Below are 22,163 nucleotides of genomic sequence, written 5' to 3'. Positions count from 1 at the left end.
ATCAAAAGCATGTGTCAAGACTATACAGTATGCACATGCATAGAGACACGAACTAGCAAATAGATCTTCTCCGATTTAACTTGTTTTTACGTTACAGCCGTCACTTTTATCGACCCAAATGTTGAATGGCTCTGCTCAAACAATCAATATCTATTGGCCAAACGCGACGTACTACATGCTGCCAAAGGCCCGAGAAACGAAAATGCTACTTATGGAATTCACGACGCTTTGAATCTATCCTGTTGTGTGGAGGCAGTCGCGCAGAATAGAGAATAGGTTTAGCCAACAATCAATGTCGTGATAGTCCTTTGAACAGCAGCAGCGGCAGGGGCAGCAAATGCTGCTATCGTGGACGCCCCACAATAATGGTGGTAGTAGCTGTGATACTATTGATGATAGTGGCACCGTCTCAAGTGGTCGATTTTCCCGTTTCCTGCGGACCATTGTAATGTTGTAGTGACAATTGGATAGCAGAGTCGAAAAGACAGGGCGTGCCGATCCGAGGTATTTAGGTGGACAACCGGCGAATAGGCAACGTACACTGAGGCCCAGAGCGCCGGTGGGATGTGGTCGGCCAACTCTACGAGGAACGCCGCTTCCCACTAGCAGGCCAGGGAACCTCCTATTATAAGGCATCTGTAACCATAGCCTGACGGTTGAGGTTGTGGTCGGGCCAATGGGGTTTCCTAGCAGACAGTAGATTGCTGTATAATCTTGGCCCACTCGCGGGCCACTACCTCGCATCGGCCGGACGGAAACACTCCAAGAGCGGCAGGCTAGGACATGAGAAACTGTGTTTTTGAGTACGTTATCTTAGGTTAGCTAAACGTGTTTGTGATGAGGCAGTACATAGAGTCGTATTGTTCACAGAGTAACGAGTCGCCTGCATAGACGAACAATGAAAAATGCCCAGACCCGATAAAAAGGCCCATATCCTGCTTGCAGTTTTTCATGAAAGACCTCTCTTTATTTAGGCCCATTGAAGGGCAACGGAGATTCTGGGCACAAACAAAGACTGCCGATGATTGTTGCTCGAGAACCATCGAGCAGCAACTGTTTTGTAAATGTTACCCGACTGCAATGCGTTCTAGGATGCTAATAATAATAATAATTATTGATATATTAACTAACTTCTTATATATTCTAATTCTGTCAGTTAAATGTCCGTCTACTTCGCTAACCCGGATTACATACAATATAAATTGGTTCTAAACTGTGCACATTTGGTTTCCTCGAAGCGACCAACCCTCTTACAGCCCGGGTATTGGTGATCACTGTTGAGCCGGATCATTCGATAATAAGCGCTACGTACACATGTTTACACATAACCATGTGATACATAGGGTTACGTACATATCTGTATGTATTCCTGTGTAAATAGGTCCGTCGTTGTATAAGCGTAAACAAAACACGACAGGCAGAAATACTTAACTATGATAATTTGATTAGCAGCACATACGAGATATATAACATCGACGCATCCGTGACGTCCGATAATGTTGATCGTTATTATCCGGCACGCACTTTCGAACGTTTTTCGCGCTTAATGAAACCTGTACTGTGTACATTGGAAAAGGAGAGATTATTTGGAATGTCCAAATGCCTTTATTATAGTTAGGAGCTAAACTTAACAGAGTAAGTTACATCACAAGTTAACTGAATGCGCCTAAAATACTGTAATTACATCACCTTTATAAGTAACGTGCGTCGTCGCAAAGCAGAAACCGTTTAATGCCTTGTATCCTTTTTGCTGAGCAAAAATAGTCGGCGCCAAAAAATCATTGCTATTGTTGACAGCAGAGTTATAAAAATAGGCAATTAGGAAGAGAAATACATCTGCTTGATAACGGATGCGTATCTGGTCGCCCTTCTATTCTGAATTTCAGCTGGGTAGGCTACTGGCCGATTGAACTTCATAGTTCCGAGCCATACGTGCTTGCCCAGTGCCAATGTAAATTGTAACAGCGGATAGAACGAATGAAGCTCAACGAGTCGGGAACGGTGATCGCATAGCGACATGTAAATTGAATAGCAGGCTTCTGAACTGTCATCTCTTTATATGGCTGGCCGCCATTCGCAGCTAGCAGAGGGCGTTGGTTGGGAAACAGGCCATTTTGTGCAACACCGAATACAGTTTCTTTATAGCATGCTTATGCGCTACGGACCACCAGCAAAGAGCAGGCATAGACCGGTCCTAGATATTGGCCTAGGGACATACAAACTGTCAGTCACATTCGTAGCCCAGAGAGTGGGCCGCACATATAGGGATGTGTGTGTGGCCACCTGAACCTTCTTTACTCTGGGCAAGTGATGGCAAACAAAAGCTTCACGTTTATTATTCTTCGACTAATAGGAAATGCAAACTAGGAGAAGAGCTGCTTTCTGCAGATCTTTCTAAGGAGACGCTTATTTGATTTGTCAATAATACTATTCGCAGTAATTGTAACTTTGAGTATATATATCGTTGAAACTACAGGCAGACTTGCTTTTTAAGGTCTACGTGCTACCGTCACTGTTGTGTTGACGCGCCCCTGTTCTGGACGAAGTTGTTCGGCTCCTTTTGTTACACACTATATGTACATGCACCATGCAAAGAATTTTTATTTTATCATATATAATAAATTATCCAATCCTACAAGTGCAGCTATATTTATCAAATTAGGAAAAAGGTGCGAGAACAAAACGCAACATATCCAAATATGTTTTACCCTATTTTGATTTGAGCAAGGCAATAATTCAGGTTTATCAGTGGTGGGTATAAGGAACGCATTTACCTGACTTCAAGATACGTTGACGGTATACTACGTTCTGAGAACTATTGATGTGTTAGGCAATCACGCTGGGCATTGCGGTGGCGTAAGAGAAATGTGCTTCATATATATTCGAATATAATCAACTATATTTATTATCTATAATATAATTACAGTAAGTCTAGGGGTAGAGGCAACGCGGCCACTTCAGACGTGCGGCTCTAGCGTTGGTCCGGAGAGCACTGAAAAGCTAAACTCTCTTTTGTTCTGTTTCGTCTGTTATGTCCAATGGTGCTTAGATTTCACCTGTTTAAGTTCTGCCACTGCTCGAGTTTGACCTTTCCTACAATCCCGCTATAGCGTTATATGTATGTACCTACATGCGATTCCCTACATTTATTAAATCGGCTCACCATCGCATAAAGTTGCCACATGTTTATCTAATTTCGACCAAGCAAGTCCATGTCTCTCGTTGAATCTGGTGCATGCTTTGTTGGTACGGTAGTAATCACATAAAAAAGACCTGTACAGGAACGTTGTGCATGCGGTACTTCTCTTCGTAAAGCTAAAGACAGTATTATCGCAGGCAGAGATGCCTAATTTTACACCAATTTGGCACAACAGGCAACGGTACATATTATGCAGATGATGTTTTATAAAACGCAGGAACTGCATTTTACTCTCTCAATCTACCCAGCTCTAACTTGATGTCTCACCCCATGCCCCGTTCGAATTTCAGTCAAGCTAAATAACCGTCCGAGTGAACGAACAAGCAGAGGTACGGAACAAACAGTGACACTGATTCGTACCATCTGAATATAGAGGAAATATAATAATGCACTATATGAAGCTACTCGACTAAATACGTAGACATGCACAGTTTCCTTTTGGCTGCCCTCGTTGTGACCGCTTCTATAGAACTAGGTATTAGGCCATGAAAAAGAGTACTAAATAGGTTAGCTGTAGCGCTGTTTTGAGGGTTAGAATTGGGAAATCACTAGAAACCACCCCGAATGATTTCGAGTAATGGATTTGCAGCTAACATTCACAATACAGCCTGGATTGATTTCGGTCTCGACAAGAACAGTTCGAAAAACCAGTCTCCTGCGCCTCGTTTTTTGACGGGCTTTTTTGTTCTAATGGGGTGGATAGATTGTCCTATTTTTGCTTTACTATGGAGGCCATCATCTCAAGTGGTGCCTACCTACGTATGAGTAGTTCGAGCTTCCGTACGACTGACGAATACCCGGACCCAAATCGCCGTCAAGCGAGAAGAAGGCCCTTGCAACGGGCATGGGTTTACGGATATCACGCCATCCAAGCATTAGTCATTATCCACCTCTTACCTCAGCTCTTGCTGTGAGCCTTCCCAGTTCTCGTCTCACTATCTCGCCGTCAGGGGGTTGATCGTCGTGAACATCGGGGGCCGTTACCCCGTTGTAAAATCCCAGCTCACATAGACCGACCTGCCGACATCGGAGTCTGGGATCTGTCACTTATCTCCAGAAGACAATGAGAAAGAAAAGGTTAGAATCCGGCCTCTCCGACTCAAAGCTGACGTTTCGCTGTATTTGAGCAGAACACACAAATGGAAATGTTCTAAAATAGTGTTTTGTACATTCAAAAACCGTAACTGACTTAAGGGGGCGTATTTGAAATTTCAATAATTTGAAACAGTTTTCATTAGTCTTATATATATATATAATATATATATATATATACCCAGAAGCAAAATAACTTACGACAATTAAATAAAGTCGCTAGCTAGGCACCATCGTAACATATTTTAAGCGCTATGACAACGGTATGATAATTACAATAATAATAAATAAAAAAATGTTGCTATAAGGAGATGGTAGGGAATTTTTTAATAGACATAAAGACTAAAAAAAAAATTAGATTACCCTTCGACAAACTTACATTCTAAAAATAACACTGTGCGGTTATCCTCCTTGCTGGATAAACGGCTGGTTGTGGGTAAAAATATTAAAAATCCTGACTGCAAGTCACGTTCTTTGCGATAGACAGTTTGGGGGGGGGGGCTGCAGCCCTTGAGTGGGTTAGTGAACTCCTCAGATTACGACAGGGGCCATTGTAACCTGCTGAGAGCTTCAAGAAGGAAGAAGTCTCATGTACTGTACTGACATTTCATGTGCTTGTATTCGTTGCAGGAACTCGACCATCGGGCCTTCGGTTAAACAATGGCCTTCTCAACACGAACTGTAAGTTTATTTTCAACTCTTACTTTTAGACAGGAAACGGAGCGAGTAAAAAAGGTAAGCAATAGGTAAGGTAGGTGGACAGAAGTACGAAGTGGAGAGAAGATGTTATTATTGAATCACAGATAGTTACCACACACACGATGTCACGGCATTGCCACTTTTAAATGAATGCCTCAGCCTCTATTCACAGAAACAAGCATTTAGAGAAATCATTCCTGGAAATATCTCGCCGTTTTGACTAAGTATTGCTCGATTTTTTCACTGAAAGAGGCACACATTTGCTACATCTTTGGGACAATTTTGCAATGTAGGTGCGTTCTGCGAAGGGGGTTCGCTCTACGTTACCTTCTGGATACGTCGCAGGCATCAACGCTTCGCAACTGGTGCACTGGCTAGAACGGAAGACCAGTTGAATGTGTATAACGAATAGTACTAAAGCATACGCTTGTGTTGCCTACAAAACAATGTGTCGTTTCTATCATTGCAGAGTGGGACAGTAATCTCGGAAACCATTTGTAAAGATATCTGAGGAGACGTGCTTGCTTCAAGTTGGGCTTTTCCTTTCCCCTGTGTTCGTTGTCTTAGAGTTATCGCCTTCTCCCGAGATTCATCTTGATAAGACTCGGCACGACTCAAGTGTCTGCAGAAGACTCAGAATGAGGGTCAAATACTTCGGCTATGGCAGCAGTAGCAATCCCCACCGTCGTCGTCGTCGTCATCACAATGGCCTAATCCTTACCAAGGTTACTCTAAAAGATGAAAACTAAGATGGAGCCTGAGAGAATAATGAAGCCAGTGAGCCCGGTAGAATGTGTATCCTTTCCATATCGAGCGTTTTCCTTTGTGCTCCTAAGCACCGCGTTTGCCGTACAGTCGCTTATCGTTCATCCTAACAAGTTCCGTCAGCGAGCTAGAACAGACCCCAGTTCTCCCGTTTCGGTTATACTGAGCTCTGTTTTTTTTCCCATTTTTTTGTTATTATGTTGCAATTCCGTTCTACTATATGATTTGTCCTTGGACGCTCAAAGCTTCCAGCTTGCTCGCTTAGCCTTTCATAGCACTGTAATTTTTTATGATCTCCCTCGCTTCTCACTTGATCGGCAATTTTCGTGCGTAGTCTCTGGTGTCGTTCTTATCAGTTTCCTACTGTCGCATATATCTGACTTGACAATCACACTCGACAATTCCATTGGCATCCTCTGTGCCGTAGCCGCCCAGCAGAGTTAGCGGTTGCTAATTATCAGGGCAACTCGAGCTAGCCTCTACCTTACGCTCGCTAGCTGAGGCCCTGCTTCCCCTTTTCTTACATTAATTAGCGCCAGAGGTAGTGCACGGTTGCGCATGATTGCGGTGTGTGATTCAGCGTAAGTGATGTTCGCTGGGACAAGAACGCCACTCGACTCCCTCCCACGAGCGGTAAAAGGGAGCGCTACATATGGCGCTGTCTACACAGCAACACGAGCGGATAAATGGTGACACTCACGCCAATTATATCTGTTGTTATGTTAAGGCGACCTTAGTCCTGTAGTCAGATAGCGCAGTACGCGGCTGAAGCCAAGCTGAAACGACAGAAGTAGAATATGCTGTACGTACGAATGTTTTAGAATATAGGCACTACGTGCAGACATCATACGGAGATGTACTGACTTTCTACTTAACTGCCATAACTTTTATTTTTTATATCAAAAATTGAACAGCTGCTGCATTGTTAGCGATGATTACGTAGACTGTAAAATAGTTACTAAGAACGATCATGAGATTATAGTAATTACGAATACCTTTATACAATAATACAAGATATTAGACGTAAGTTGAACTTGTGCTTCGCGGACGATACCTGCGAGCAGCAAGTAAATGTTAGCTTGCGCGGTGCGCAAGTAAAAGTTTTTTCTTGTAGCTACTGCAAGCAAACTTCTCTTTTTGGCTATGAACGTCTAGGCTAAAGGCTCGTTAATATATGGTGAATTGGAGTCGGGGTTGAAGCTGGATGTATTATCGCCGGCAGGTGCGAACAAACGAAGCTTCGAAGCCGGCGACAGCTCCGATGATTATAATCATCGGACGTCATCATCGGTTGCTGGGTTGACTATTATTGCTACTGCGGCCATCCATCTTTGTGAATTGGTTTCCTTTGCTTGTCGTTGTCTCTGGATAGTATTAGAAGATCCTAAGCCAATTCAGCACAAGCAGCTATCCACCCACCCAGCTATGCAGGCGAGGGGACGCCTTCACCAGAACCACCTCCTCCTCCCCCTCCTTGTCGTCCTAGCCCATCCCCTTTGCTCTTTTCCTCAAACGTCTTTTCTCTTGTTAGCCCATCACTCGTCCCTGGGGAACAATCGGGAGAAACGGGCCAATCATACTACCCCAAAGTCACACTTGCCGTTACACAGCTACCGGGATGTCGTCTAAAGGCAACTAGCTACTATGTTATGTGGTGTTCGGTCGTAATCTCCACCGACTGGAGGCGATAAAATGACTGGTCAAGGGAAATACAGGAAAAGAGTGAAAACACTCCAGGAAGATCCAGTAGATCGAAAATGGCTCCTTGAGAACAAGCAAAAGAGAAAAGGTAAAGAATAAGTATTGGACTTAGGTAGAGCTGCCTGACGGCAGGCGCAGGACGAATCGGACCAAGCAGCACAGATGTCAAGTCCCAACGTAACCAGAACCTTCCACTGGCGGGTATTTCCTAGTAGATTCTGCTTGATAGGGATGGTGACGAAAGGAGCTAACAAATTGGACCACTATCGCGTTTAATAAGATTTCTGCTTTCCTAAATGTGCCTACCGTCATAAGCATCGATCTTTATTTTGATGCAAAGTCTATTTAGCGTTTGTGACAACATTTGTCCAAGGTAAATCCAATTCGCTGCCTCTTCAGCTTCGGAAACATATTGAATTTCCCTCAAACAGAAATAAGGTTACCCTGGATGAGGTAACCAACAATATACATATCAAAACTGAACGGCAATCGAAAATTCGTAAGTCGTAGGTCCCGAATTCATTCAGAGCTTCTGAATGATTCCTGCAGCTACGCTATTATTATTGTGAGCATTCGCACAGAAGTCAACTGGATATATAACTACATACATTGATAAAATATAACGCATACACAGTGGCATTTAGTCCTTTGTGAATGAATCCTCACGGATACGTAAGCGTCAGACAGGTTCTTCACCGTTTAAGGCGCACCTAGACTCGTTTAAAATGGTAATACAGTTCATGTAGATTATTATAATCTCCGAGAAAAAGCTATAGCTTTTTCCTGATTTCGGCTGGTGCGGTTTTTACAGATATTTTTCATGCGCTTAAGAAGTCGCAAGTAAAATAGATACAAAGAACGTATTAATGTTTTCCGACAGAATATATCAGGAGGGAAGATCAAAAGAAATACCTAAACTGAGAAACTTGTTGTTCTGTCGAGGCTTCCCGTTTCTTCACAGATCCGGTTTCAATGACTTAAAAAGTCTAAACGAAGCGTATAAATTCTATTTGTATTTAGCCAAATAAATGAATAAACGTTTTCGAGGTGTACTAAAAAAACAAAGGAAATACAAGTTTAGTGGCAGGTTGGCTTGGGGGCTAAATCTAGGCTTTGAGAAGACCAGGGGTCGCTAATCCAAGTCCAGCCATGGACATAAGCTATACAGCATGTATAATTAAAAATAGAATACGCAAGTGTAGTGTCCGTGGCCTACAGCGTACATTAACTAATGTTTAGATAAAAATCAGTCAAATAAATATTAGATCCACCAATTGGTTTATTGAGGACTGGATGACACTTAGTTCTTTTTAACAAAATCTCGATCGCTTGGAGTGCTACATATGTACGCTGGCCGATCCTATCAACTGCTAGAATGAAAACGGCAGACAGACAGATTCCTTGATTCAAAGCAGATGCTCCAAACATTTCCTCTCTCTTTTTCTTTTCGGGCGCATAGCGTGGCTTCCTTTTTAAGTTCTGTGTCGAACAGACTGATCTCGTGTCTCGACTGAATCCATCGGATGTCCCTCTGGGCTCTGTGTGAAGGCTCGTCTTGCTTGCGTTCTGGGTCGCTTGAATCGAATTGCCAATGCGGGCTGTGGCCAATTGAAAGGACGCAAGAGGATGAGAAGAAGGCCGATGTGATGGAAAGTCGAACACGGGCGAAAGGCGAACACAGAGGGCCAAGGAACAGAAGAGAGCCGCGAATTATTCATGAACGAGCGCCCCAAATAAAAGGAAGCCGCTAGTAGCAAGGACCTTACGACGGACGGTCTTTCCTTGCTGTAGAACGAACCATTGGGCTACTGCACAGTTGCGGCGGCACGCCGGTGGTAAGCTGAAAGAGTAGGGGGCATGGCAGGTCGAAATCGGACGGACGTTCGTGGTGCCGACGAGTGAGTGGCATTGCTGGTGGCTGTTATGTCGGACCAATTCATGGCGGAGATGGAGAACTGGCATTTGCTAGCGGAATCCAACCCTAAGCAATGAGGAAAATGGAAGAAGGTGGTTGCGCGTCGGAGGTAGCAGCGTTGATGGCGAAGCGATGCTAACCCGAGGCGGCGGACGCCCCTCGGGGAAATATAACTTCTGTTCGTCGCCTGGCGTGAGCGGCAACCGCGACTTGCGCAGACTGTCGCACACTTATTTTCGACTGCATGAGTCCGTACCACACCCAGAACGAAAAGAACATTCTACGCGCTTCATTCACGTAAAGTTATGGCCCCTAACTTGACCATATGCTTGCTTTGAAGGTGTTACGTGTTTCCGGTAGTTCTGTTTTAAATTTGTTCATAGCGCGTTTTGTGTACTCTCCACTCAGCACTAAAACGTGGTTTTTCATGACCACTTCAGACTAGGTTTTAACAATGAGTGTATTGACCATTTTTACAACAATAAGCAATGCGCGTCTTTCAACCTTAAGCTGTTCGTGGGCGTATATAGTATATATAATAGGCCATGCGCAAACGCCTCGTTGTAGTCCTATTAGTGGTTTTAATTTTAGGCAAATAACGAAAACACTTATTGCAAAACGAAATTTAAAAAACAGAGTAAGTGTCACCAGTAGAAATTCAATCTTTTTTTTTTTTTTATCACCATGGGTTATATAGTTTTTGGGATAAAAAATTTTTTTGCAAAACTCAGTCGTAATCTTGCGATCGTTTTGAAGATTTGGCCTCAAATTAGCGATACCTTCGATGTGTATCGAAAGTCCTTATCTGCAAAATTGTAACTCTGCTATATAGACATACATTTCAAAAAAAAAGATCATTTGTATATCTTATTCTAAGGAATGACAGCGATAGGGCTACCTTTTTCACCAGAACGAATATGTAAGAGATAATATCTAGACGAAGATAATGGGCTGCAATTATGATTCTCGTTGTTATCGTTGATTCTGTGGTTCGCCAACTCACATCATTCACCCGTTCTCGAGGACGGGCGCTTGGCGGACAGAGTATTGAGATTTTACAGGGTAACGAGGCATACGAGGGCAAACTTCGAGTATGGTTTCCCCGAGTCCCAGGCTAGCCCGCTCCTGTCCTACAGCATCGGTGATTCAGTCAAGTGATGGCAGACATTGAGCCCCACGGACGCGATAAACGTGCTCTGGAATATCTCTTGGAACTCAGGGGTGGCGAGAGTGAAAGCGAGACAGTAGTACGAGTGTCCGCCTGTGTGCGTGCGTGCACATGAACATCTATACGCATTAGCTAGTTGAGCTAAAGCATTCGTTGATGCCAGAAGAAGAATTTGAACCGAGATACGGTATCCCTTGGATGCGAAAATGGGCTCTGCGGGAACAGGGACCAGGCAACGACCAAAATAACCCAGCTATGGACCGACCATAAAACAGATTGCATAAACCCCCCAAAAATCGGGAAGACTGATTTGAGCAACCCACTTAATAGCTCTTTCGGACTGAACAGGGCCTCGCTATCTCAATTCTTGGCCTGAGCTTGAGAGAGAATTTGCTAAAAACGTGTGCAGAAGCTTGTTTATATTGATATAATATAGCAAAATTGATTTAAAATACACAGATAATATAGCTAGAGTTATTGACACATAAGCTGTTCGTATAGTTTAAGCTAAAGGATCATAATTGATTGGTTCAATATTGGTTACCCTCTGGCGAGCCCAGCGCACTGGTCTGTCGTAACCGCGCACCAGGAAGTATATCGAATAAATACACACAGATTTGCAGCTAGAATGAATTCTATCATCTAAATGTGAAATTAGTTAAATCAAAACTGGGCAGATTTGCCACTGCAACCGGACCGTTCGCCTAACCTAACCTATTCGGATAGCCTCTGTTGAATCTCGAAAAATAATTACAAATATTTTTTTGTTACCAAGTATGATCAATTGTCCCTAATGCGTTAGATTAATGAACTTATCGCCAACAGTGGTTACGAAAATAGGAATAGTACACAGACAGTAATAGGAATAATTTAACTTATAGGCCAGTATGACATATCGCGTTTACTTGCCTGAGTGCCCGTTAGAAGATCAGGAATATCGCATTGAGCTTCGAATACATGTCTCTGAACGTGCGTCTTCGATTGATCAAACTGTCAACAATGACTGGATTGGTAGATTCGGAACTATAAGCTACGGCAATATGCAGGCTTATTTAATTAATTAAGAATACATCTTTGGGAGTTAGTGTGACCGTAAATTGCTATCAGGGCTCAAGTTATTGCCCACCTTAAAACCATCTAATAACTTCCACGGTCTTGTTTACCGTGATTTTTCTCTCGCACGTCCACGTTGATGTATCTCGTAAGTTTTCTCGGCCCACATACGACACTGAATTGCCTTTACAGTTACGACTATCGATTGAGATAGTCTGCACTACACGTTTCGTTCGACTTCGGGTTGGGCCTGACAACGAACTGTGGCTGGCCGTACACGTGCCCAGTAATCGAACGTTAATCTGATTTCGATGGCCCCAACGAGGGAACCTGCGGTAGCAACCCAGTGTTGGGGGTAACAGAATGAGCGAGTTGAAGAAAGGGACTCGGAGATGTGGCGGTGAATCAGCCAGTTCGGACATGGGCCTGCTTTTCAGTGGGCATTGGGTCCAACGGAGTCAACGCATCAAGTCTCGCTTCAATCTAGAGAACTAACAGTTGCGTCGAACGCTACTACCGTCGCACTGATCCGAAATGTCACGCATTAACGCAATGAGAAGGAATGAGGTATAGGCGTTTACTCTAGTATGTCCTTTTTAGGTGCATCATAGACAACACCAGGCGCACTTCCTTCTCAGAATATTTGCAAACGCGTTCGACCAGCATTGATCGGCCTACATGGACCAAAAGGACACATATGCATTTTCGTTTGCAGCTAACGAAAGAAACCTGGCGAATGTTATCTTGTCGATGTAACTTTATTGTACGCATCCAATAGCTGCGTGTGTATGCATACAAGAATACGCCATAAATATAATGACGTTAGAAATAGTTCTGTACTGTATATCTGCTTCATGAAGTTTATGATGACTTGAGGGATATAATAACAGGACAATCTCACTTTGTCTGCCTATACGATGGAGTCATATACAATTAATGAAACAAGATTAAACGTAATAATGAAAGATATAATATTGACATAGATTAAATATGTCAGAGCAACAGCCGAACAACGTCGAGAAGATTTTCTATACGTTTTCTGTAATAGGGTATTTTTAAAAGGCAGACATCATAAGTAGGGCCAGCGCTTGTTATTGAAGCGTTTACGGGTTAAACCTTTCTTGCGTATTGATTCAGTGTATCATAACAGATAAACGACTGGAAAGCAGAAAGGCGAATTCTTACTTATCTCTACAGAAACCTAATTAGCAATGGGTGTAACGGTCATTGCGCTCGACATTACTTTCCGCCACCATAGGCTGTTCACCAATCACGCGACTGTAACGGTACCATACTATTGACAAAAAGTGTTTCGTGAGGCCGGATTGAGGCTTTGATTTTTTTCTTCCGGACCAGTAAACTGGTTTGTGGGTCCAACAAACCTCTATGGTTTTCCTGTTTGACTTCGCCATGGTTCTTTCGTCCGTTAGTGACATGACAACGGATAGAGGAGACAGGATGATGTAGAATGGCTTGCTCGGTGTAGTGCTTGTCTAGCTAGACAACTTCTCTTCAGCGTATGGCAATATATGGCCTGCCGCCCGTTTTACCATACCCCCTTTCTATCTATCGTTGTTCCCAGCTATAGCCGCCTGTTTGGCTCAATGATGCTTCACCTCGCGACCTCTTCTTCTGTTTGAGTTGTCCAATTCGTCAACCCAGTGTCCCTTCAGCCTGTCGCGCGCCCTCCACCCCGCCTCGCCCCGTTCGTTCAAGACAAGTGCCGCGTTTGTATAAGTTGTGTGCATGTGTGTGTGTTGAGCGCTAACGAAGCACACTCTAAACATTGCACTGTAGAGCAGAGCCTATGGGGGAGTCCGATCTCCGTGTCAGGCTTGCTGTACCTCGTCAGCGCAGTGCGCCGAAGTACGCACCATAGAGACTTCTCGGCAAGACGCGACCCGATGTCGGTAGGGATAGAGAGGCGGGACGAAACCAAAGAAACAGAAACGCCCCGCATCCGTGTGTCACGTGGCCCCTTATCTCTATTTTCTCACTACTGGTGCTGCTAGTTATGAGAGTAAAACCGTTAGAATAACACCTGCACAACAAGGGCCATCCAGCGATACAACGGAATAACCTGACGCTTCAAGAACGATGTATACAACCATGAATTATTACGAATCAAGATAAAGCAGTACCATTTTAATAATTCTGTTCGTTATGTTAATATAAAAGTTATTTGATTGGCCATCCGTCTACCTAACAGTTCTAATATATTTCGAAATTGGAAAAGTCTGCTCTCAAGATCTGTCAGAAATGAAACGGTTACATAGGGCGTCGGGATTAGTTCATTTCATCATGTGCGGTAAACCGATGCTTTTATTAAGTTTTCTATAGATATACTCGGATAAGTACGATAAGGTTTCTGTTTGTTCCCGTGAGTGTGCATGGGACCCTGACAGGGATTTTGGCCTGATCGCCTAAAATTTAAAAAAGATACTTTTCACTTATGCTGGTTTTGGCTCGAAACGCGCCGTTCAGCTCTTTCATACGTTTACTACTGGCAACCATATTGGCGCAACTGCCTCGAAAATATCAGTCCTTTCGCTATGCAAAAGATAATTGAGGCGTAGTAAAGAAGGGGCCTATTTGGAGGCTGCTAAGTAACTGCGATGGTTCGTGAGCTCTTATCAAACGAAACGCGGGATGATAGAGACGGCATTCGAATAGATGTGAAGTTGTTGCGATGTTTGACGCAAAAAAATTGACCAGTGTTACATACTATGCTGACGTATGACGATGCGGCCGAGTATTAAAGGAGGATTCCACCAAGCTTAGGTGTCCTTGTTTTAGAATTCGGACTGAACGAATAGAATTTGAGAAGGACAACGTTGTCTACGCTGGCATACTATTGATTGGTGGTTTTAATGATACTACTAGCGCTTTATCGAGCAGTATTAAGTGAGATTGCTCCATTTGTAATACTCTCGTTTCCGTAAGTATTAATCCGGGTAAATTCTATCTGGAGCTTCACGTCTGGCACATTACACACACACAACTTTTCTAATTTTTTTTTTAGTATAAATGTTCCGCAGACGGACAGGGCTGTTTTCTACTAGTGCTGTTTCATGCATATCTACACCACTCATCGGCATTTGGTTGGACCTCACAAATCTGCTAAATGGGGAGCCCAAAGATCCCGTAGTCGGTAACGGGAGCACAGAAATAAGCGGCTGACTCGTATCCCGATTCGCCACAATGTAATAGCTGTAGATAGACACAAAGATACATACAGGGAGTCAATACACAAGGCACCCGCACAGCGAAGCAGCTCGAGTCCGCCCTATACAGTAGCATTTGCCCACTCACTATCCGAACGTGACCCGCAGCGTAGCGGGCGGCTGTGAGAAAGAAATGAGTATTATCTGTGTCAGGGCAGAGGAGCTTCAAACAGACCAGGGAAGGTGATTTCCCCGTCGGCCGATCTTGAGTTTTGCGCCGTCTGCGATCTCCCAGATGCACTTGTTAGCCGCCTGTGTTAGGAAACAGCCAACAATTAAAGGGAATAGCTTTTGCACGCCGTCTTCTGCTGTAGAACTACAAGCACTTCTGATAGACTCGAATCCATATTGGGCATGAAGAACGCCGCAAAACAAAAGTTACGGAGTCGTTAATTATTTTGATTCCCAATTAATTACGATGTGCATTGCAATGGAAAAAGTAAAAAAGCAGCTGATAGTATAGTGAAAATATATAGTGAGTTCAAAATTGATGATATCGTCCTGACATTGCACTATAGTAGACTGATTCATTCCTAAATACATTGTATTTGACATGCCTAAGGCCAACAAAACAAGATAATATAGGTAACGTACCTCGGTAAAGATCTACAACCGTTGTAGTAAGTGGAACAACTTTTAAGAAAAAGAAGTTTGGCTGGCTGGTTGGTACATGCTTCAATATTCTCGAAAGCTGTGAGTAAAAAGTCTTCAGGAGAAATGAGCTCGGAAGACAAGACCTTTTTCAATTTCAATACAGTCAGTTTTGTCCTTCGAAGGGCCGAGCGCTGCGAAAATTCATCGACGATTGGTTACGACATGAGACAGACTCGCGTAGCCACAACCAGAAAAACGTTTCATGAGAGCAGAGCATAGAATTTGAGCCCTCTATCGACGAAAACCTAGATTTTACGTATAAACTGACATAGAATTATATAACCCAAATAGTGGAATTCAGGTGAATTTGTTGAAATTTCATCAATGGAATCAGTTGGGACTTCATGTGATGTATTTCATGTGCAATTTGTGGAGTTTTAATCAACAAAAAAAACTGAGATGAGGCATAATCTAATCTCTACCGGCGGCCGGAAAACAACCACACAATAGAACGGCGTTGTACTTGAGAAAAATCGAATTCTGTACCAGTATCAAGTGAGGTCGTGCGTATGGTGAGTATTTGCTATGAACATAAGGAGCACCCGCTACCATGAGGCACTTACCAACAGTAAAACAATGAAGTCAGCCCACTGTCTCGAGTTCTTTCAGAAAGTTACGGATCGTTGGCATGGCAGTCGAAAGCAAGTAGTCCAGGTACTTGATGAAAGCTCGCCGATCTTCCGCTGGCTTCAGCCCACTTATTCTCCCGATCTAGGCTTGCGTGGTTACCATGCTTTAAAAAATAGATTGATGGGCAAACATATCCACTAACGAGAGGCCATTGATAGAGAAATAACATATAGAAATGCGAGTGGTAAATATATGGCTGTCCGGTAACTGGCAAAGACAATAGAATACTACTCTAACATCATAATAAAGGAGAGTACTATGAACAAGTCGTTATTTTAGCTTAAGTGGTTAGACAATTCAACGACTACAGCCGCAGATTCGCTTGTAGAAGCCTAAAATATTTATATACCAGCAAGTATAAGTTCTATTTTGCACGAAACGCATATACATTACGTTCTAATCGCTAGGGATCCCTTTGGAACTACCTGTGTTGATTAATCGGTACGAATTATATTTTGTATAGCGATTTAGGTCTTCAGAAGATTTATACCAATGGTATTCTCTAATGCGATATGTATATCTATTCATTTTCTAATTCGGAACTACTATGTGTCATCTTAGGCAAACGGCACCTCAAACAGCCAGTCACAGGATTAGATGACAAATAATAGGCCACACGACACGCACTGTAGGGCAGCTTATGCCCCTCTTTTTTCAGTATAGAAATAATATTACCAGATCTTAATTGTTGTTATTGATATATCTTTACTGGCACGTTCATTTTACTTTAATCAAATATACAACGACGATCAATAATGCATAAGTTTATACTACACTGGGATAGAGGAGTTATCATTATTATATATTTTAATATTATCGTTTAACATCTAGAAGACGCGTCGATTTACATACGCTCCGCTAGATTTTGAGCTTACTTATCCTTTTGCGGACCCAAATCCATTTGTTTACTTAGGTAAGCTCATTAATTTATCCTTTATACATATATTCGGGTTCATTCGTTCAACCTACTTGTATCCGTAGGTATTTCATCTGCTTGATGCTCGTTTGTAAGTCAAAACAAATACATGCCACCTTATATAATGGCGTAATGAATATTTATTCCAGTTTACATTATGTACCGTCGAGCGATTTGGGAACTTCCGGCCTCTCTAAGTCTACGGTCGAAATACAAAACAGCAAACAAACAACAATAACATTTGGCGCACGTATGTTACAAGGTTTCCATAAGTTGCAAGGCTGGCCGCATACAGAAATGACTTCAAGGCTTTTCCAATCCAATACTAGTCATTCTCTGTTGTTCTGAATGTATTCGCCGAGCCGAGTCCCTACGGTATCGCAAGTTCTCATTTTCTACACTTCGTATCTCACAGATGCAACATGTTCACCAGTATTTGCATATGACACTCATTGAACGATCATACTTCTTCAGTGGGTATATTTCAGTGGGAGTTTTATTCAAACACAGTTACTTTACTACGAAGCTAGCTAGTTCAAAAGTCGCGCGTTATCTTTTATCCCGTCTCGAAGGTTTTAACATGTATAGTAGCTCTCACTTACCTTTTTCCATGCGCATGCACACGTTAAAGTGTGCTTATGCCTGATTGTCAAGGACAAGCGACGGTTGGTGCTTATCACTGCTAACCAGTATTATAGTCCTTATCAAAACTTTAGCTGTTATCTTTTTTTTCTTCCATCGGTTAGTTTGACCACCTGCGCGCATTGCCTATCCTTTTAGAGGCAGGTGGTGCTGGCGATGATGGTGCTGCAACGGCAGTTGCCCTGACCCCCTCCATAGCTAGGAAGGCAGGGAGCGATCGGGGAAGCAGGCAAAGAGGGAGGTTCGAGGCAGCAGCAGCATTGAAGCAAGTTGCTGTCAGTTGTCGGCTCCGAACGGCCGACCCTTAGTCCCTGAGCGGGCGAGCTGTGAACAAAGTCTTAAGCAGCCATCGGCCCCCGGGGAGCTGTTTCGTTCGAGGTCGTCCTCATCCCGGGACATCCGCTTCGCTTGCTAACGGTCGTGAGTTGCTGCCGTGTGTCTCGATCTCAGACCCCCTACACCTGCCCTGTTCCCCAATTTCCCTTCCAACCTCATTTCTCCGGTGGTACGCTTCTCCTTCTGGGAAGCACACCGCCTATCCGCTCTCCCGCTGTTCGTCTTTATCGCTTGGTGCGCCCCTTTCTTCATCTATTTCTTCCTTTCCTCGTTCCTTCATCCCATATCCCTCCTGGATGCTAGAGTTCCCCTTCTATTTAGCTAGCGGCATCCGACGGCCCGTCAGCTTGCAGTAGCGGTTCCATGCAGCACCCAAAGGAAAGTGGGTGGCTCCTCTCTTTCTCCTCATCCCTGCCTGATTTCCATACATAAACTCTTTTCTAACGAACGAGTGCTTTCCCCGGTCCCAAGGAACCTCCCGATGGGAACACTGCTGTTGGTGGAGGTGGCGGTATCCTGCTGCCCTCTTCTCGAATCCTACGCTTCTGCTTGCTGACTCTTATGTCTCTCGTCCTTTGTGTGTGTCTCTCCCTCTCTTGCGGCCCGCCCGCGGGCCAACACCGCCCAAGGGCAAAAGAAAATTCCCAATTAGGCTAGCGAAAGAATGAACGAACGGTCGGGGGGCTATAGCCGGTTCTTCTGCTCGGCGGTAGACAGAGGGATAAGAGGGCCGTACGGCGTTGGAGAACAGCTAACATTACTGTATGCTACAGTAGTAGCGGCGTCGACGCGCGATTGCCTCTACTCAGATCTTTTCTGGTTTTCTTGTCGCTCTCGCTTTGTTGTCTTGTCTGTTAGTATATGTCCATGCATTTGTTTGCCTGTGCCTGCACGCACTAACATGCTGGTCTCTTCTTGCGTGTCCTGTCGACCGACCAACTGGCTGGTTAGGCTGTGGCTGCCGTTCCCATGCCAATGGTGATTCTGCTTGGCCGTTCCGTTTTGTACCACTCCTCAGCAGAGCAGTATAACAGATCTCGTTCTATTGGCCGGCTACAGCCCTCGCGGACCTGCTGCAAACTTGTCTCTGGCCCCTATATGCCTGCTTCCCACACTTCACCCCTCATAAACCCCTGATATATACGCAGCGGGCAGTGAATGTTGTGTGACTCACATAGAAATACAACCGACCAATGAACCAACACTTACATTCAACAGACGCGAGTCGCGTAACAGAAATAGGTAGCAGACCAATCTGCTTTGTGAGATCTGCCGCGACTACGTTCCGTAGGCAACAGACCATCCTTGTTGCGACCGGCGCAAATAGCAGCGCTAGCAGCAGTACTGCCCGAGTCTATCCAATAGCGTAATAGAGAAAAGGGAGACAGTGAATTACAGAGTTTAAACGACGAACTGGATGCTGTGAACTGTGGGCCGAAAGAACAGTACGAGCGCCAGAAGGCGGAGGGTGCTTCTGAGTGTAGCCGTTGAGGCGGTCGGACAGGAGCGGTTGAATAACGACGACGTGCAACAACCGTGGGCTCGACACCCCCCACAACAGGAATGGGGGCCCTACCATTATCAGTAGCAGCAGCAGAAGAACTCGCAGGATTCGCAATTGCGGGAGTGAGACCGTATGACTAGAGCCACATCTGCGCCTCAACACGGATTGCGGATAATGCAAAGTATTCTCATCAGTGTGACAACGTGAGCCGTAAACGAAGACAGTGGTCAAAGCATTTTATTTTGCATATTATGTACTCTTACGTGAAGCTGCAATCCCACAAACTGGAGTTCTCAACCCAATCCCAGGCAGCTTTATTTTGCAGCCAGGCCATCGTCCGTTCACCATCGTCTACGCAGCAAACTTCGGGGACAGGGATAAACAGGCTAACAAGGCGAGACGTGCAACGCCCCAGGGCTTGTTACGAAGGCATACCACTGCTATGATCGTTGACCGTTCCAGAGAGCTTTCGAGTTATAGAAGCTGTCCCCGTTTGTTCCCTGGTTATAACAACGCTGATATGGACAGCGTCTGTTGCTGACAGTGGGGGACATGTTGAGCGGATGGACGAGTTTAAATTGCGCCATCGCGACGGCCTCATGCCATCCAAAACGAGTTTTAGAACTGCCTCAACTTATTCCAGTTCATGTTCATAACGCTGAAATTGCTATAAAAAAAAAAAACAGGAACAATGGCACGATCTGGCAAGTATATCAAACAGAGTTGCGTACAGAATTACGCTCATAATAGTTGCAATTATTGCGAAATAAAATGACATAATAATATAATAGGGTGCACATATAAAATACGACGCGAGTGGCCTACAACAGCGTAATGTGATTGTGCTTCATAGTGCTATATGGGGTAAAGACTACAATACATTGTATCGTAGATATTTGTGTCTGACGGACTAACGAAACAATTTTCTATATAGATTAAATAGCCAGAACTAGTAGAAATCTTTTGAGAATGTCACCATCTGCGATGGCGCGCATTTTCAAATAACCCCTGTAGATTCGAATAAAAAGGATATGGTTGACTCTTAGCTATAGATTGAATGTCTTTTTGCAATCAATATTATATTCAGCAAATACTACCGTTTTCATTTGTTCTACTGAATGAAAATGTCGATTTTCCGTTTTTGGTTAAGTTAATTACCCGCAATAATACAGACTCTCCAAATCAACGTGTGTCAGATATAGGATCAGCGATTGCTTTTCATATCAGCCACAAATATTGAAGCTGATTAGAAATTAACAAATCAGTAATGCTAGATATTGCCCGAAAGTCGACGAGTAACATCTTTAGAATACTGTCCATATTAGATTGACCTCTCCTATTCCTTTTGCATCACTTCTGTTCCTCTTTGAGTAGACTTTTTCGTTCTATATGCAGACAGTACGATATTGTATTTGTAGTGTCGCATCTAGAGAGCAGACGACGAGAAAACTAACTCTCAAAATGTAATTCCCGTGTTATTCTTGGCTTATCCGATCATGATGTTTCGTCCCGAATCGACCAATCCCCGTGTCTATGTTGTAGGTTTACGCTGAGTTTATAGTGCGTACCAAATATCCCATCAGCCCATTGCATTCCCTTGCACATCACAGCCTCATTGCGAGGCTCAGTCGTACTTATTTTCATAAGGAAAATCTGAATCGCGAAAAGGAATAAAGCTTCCTTCGTCGTCTTAGATCTATATCGAGATCCTGGCATCCCAGTCTCAATGCGGGCTTGACCAGACGAAAAGCTGGGAACAGAAGACCGAGATGTGGACTTCGTTTGTCAACAAAAAGAAACAGTGCAGGCAGGGGCAAAAGTCATCATCGTCCACATGAGAAAATAAAAGAGGCTGCGCAACGATAAGAAAGCCGAACCATCGAAATAGCCTAAATATGCGATTACACAGATGCCCTTCAGAGCATATTATTGTAGTATTGTATTACAACGACAACCTTTCTTCGCTAAGCATTATTTATATGCAGTGGATAAATCATCGGACCTATCTATAAACATGCTAACTGATAATATTCCGAGCTTGAAAAGTAATTGCTCAAAGACAATGTTGGAAGTCTTTTTTTTTTAATTTAACTTTTATTTTTCTTTTGTATAAATTAGCTTTAATATAACTTTTCTTCTTATATAAGCGTTGTAGTTCCTACAGCTAATATTCGACTCTCGTAAGTTATAGCTAGACCGGACACATCACAGATATTCTACTTAACCAAATAGTAAGGCGCACGACAGATCAATAGGCATACTGTGTTTCTCTAAAGCCTTGATATTCTTGAGGGAGGCGATTCACGATCAACACAACCCAGCGTATATTATGCACAAAACGTAAAAGAAATTCCAGCTTAAGAACTATGGTGGCTTGAAACACTAATTTTTGCTTCCACAAGCCGAAGAACTAACCCAATTACGTTACTATTTACCAACTGCCCGAATCACTCTCGGAGGGGGGAAGGGGTACCGTACGTATAGGTCTAGCAAGCAGAACCTTCACTATAGCTCGCTGTTGCAACCACCATTACTGGTGATATCAACCTCATCGTGTATTCTTGTCAGCAGCTCCTCGAGCGTGCCAAGCGAAGTCTATGGCTTGTCTCTCGCTGTCCACCTTCTACAGTGCGGCATTCGTCGTCCTGTTACAACTAGGAGAGTA

The 22,163-nt window shown here is 43.7% G+C and overlaps 1 protein-coding gene and 1 long non-coding RNA gene across 3 annotated transcripts in view; one reads left to right on the top strand and one right to left on the bottom strand.

The window, feature by feature from the left end:
- Nucleotides 1–22,163, bottom strand: part of LOC111267855 (uncharacterized) — a 49,167-nt gene that overhangs the window by 4,928 nt on the left and 22,076 nt on the right. Inside the window, exons 2-4 of one of the 2 annotated variants that reach the window (XR_002684871.2) lie at nucleotides 5,318–6,531; nucleotides 4,671–4,990; nucleotides 4,097–4,245 (exon numbers count right to left, since the gene is read on the bottom strand). This is a non-coding gene — a long non-coding RNA (uncharacterized LOC111267855). The remainder of the gene's footprint in view (nucleotides 1–4,096; nucleotides 4,246–4,670; nucleotides 4,991–5,317; nucleotides 6,532–22,163) is intronic. The other variant, XR_002684870.2, reaches the window with a different exon arrangement.
- LOC111267853 (choline O-acetyltransferase) overlaps nucleotides 1–22,163 on the top strand; it is a 72,448-nt gene that overhangs the window by 32,915 nt on the left and 17,370 nt on the right. Inside the window, exon 2 of the mRNA XM_022846412.2 lies at nucleotides 4,922–4,972. Coding sequence (XP_022702147.1) covers nucleotides 4,952–4,972 — 21 coding nt within the window. The 5' untranslated portion in view covers nucleotides 4,922–4,951. The remainder of the gene's footprint in view (nucleotides 1–4,921; nucleotides 4,973–22,163) is intronic.

The sequence above is a fragment of the Varroa jacobsoni genome, unplaced genomic scaffold, assembly GCF_002532875.2.
Source record: "Varroa jacobsoni isolate VJ856 unplaced genomic scaffold, vjacob_1.0 scaffold_1230, whole genome shotgun sequence".
NCBI classification, from domain to species: Eukaryota; Metazoa; Arthropoda; class Arachnida; order Mesostigmata; family Varroidae; genus Varroa; species Varroa jacobsoni.
Note: the sequence above shows the minus strand (reverse complement) of the source record. Positions and strands in the feature narration are given on the sequence as shown.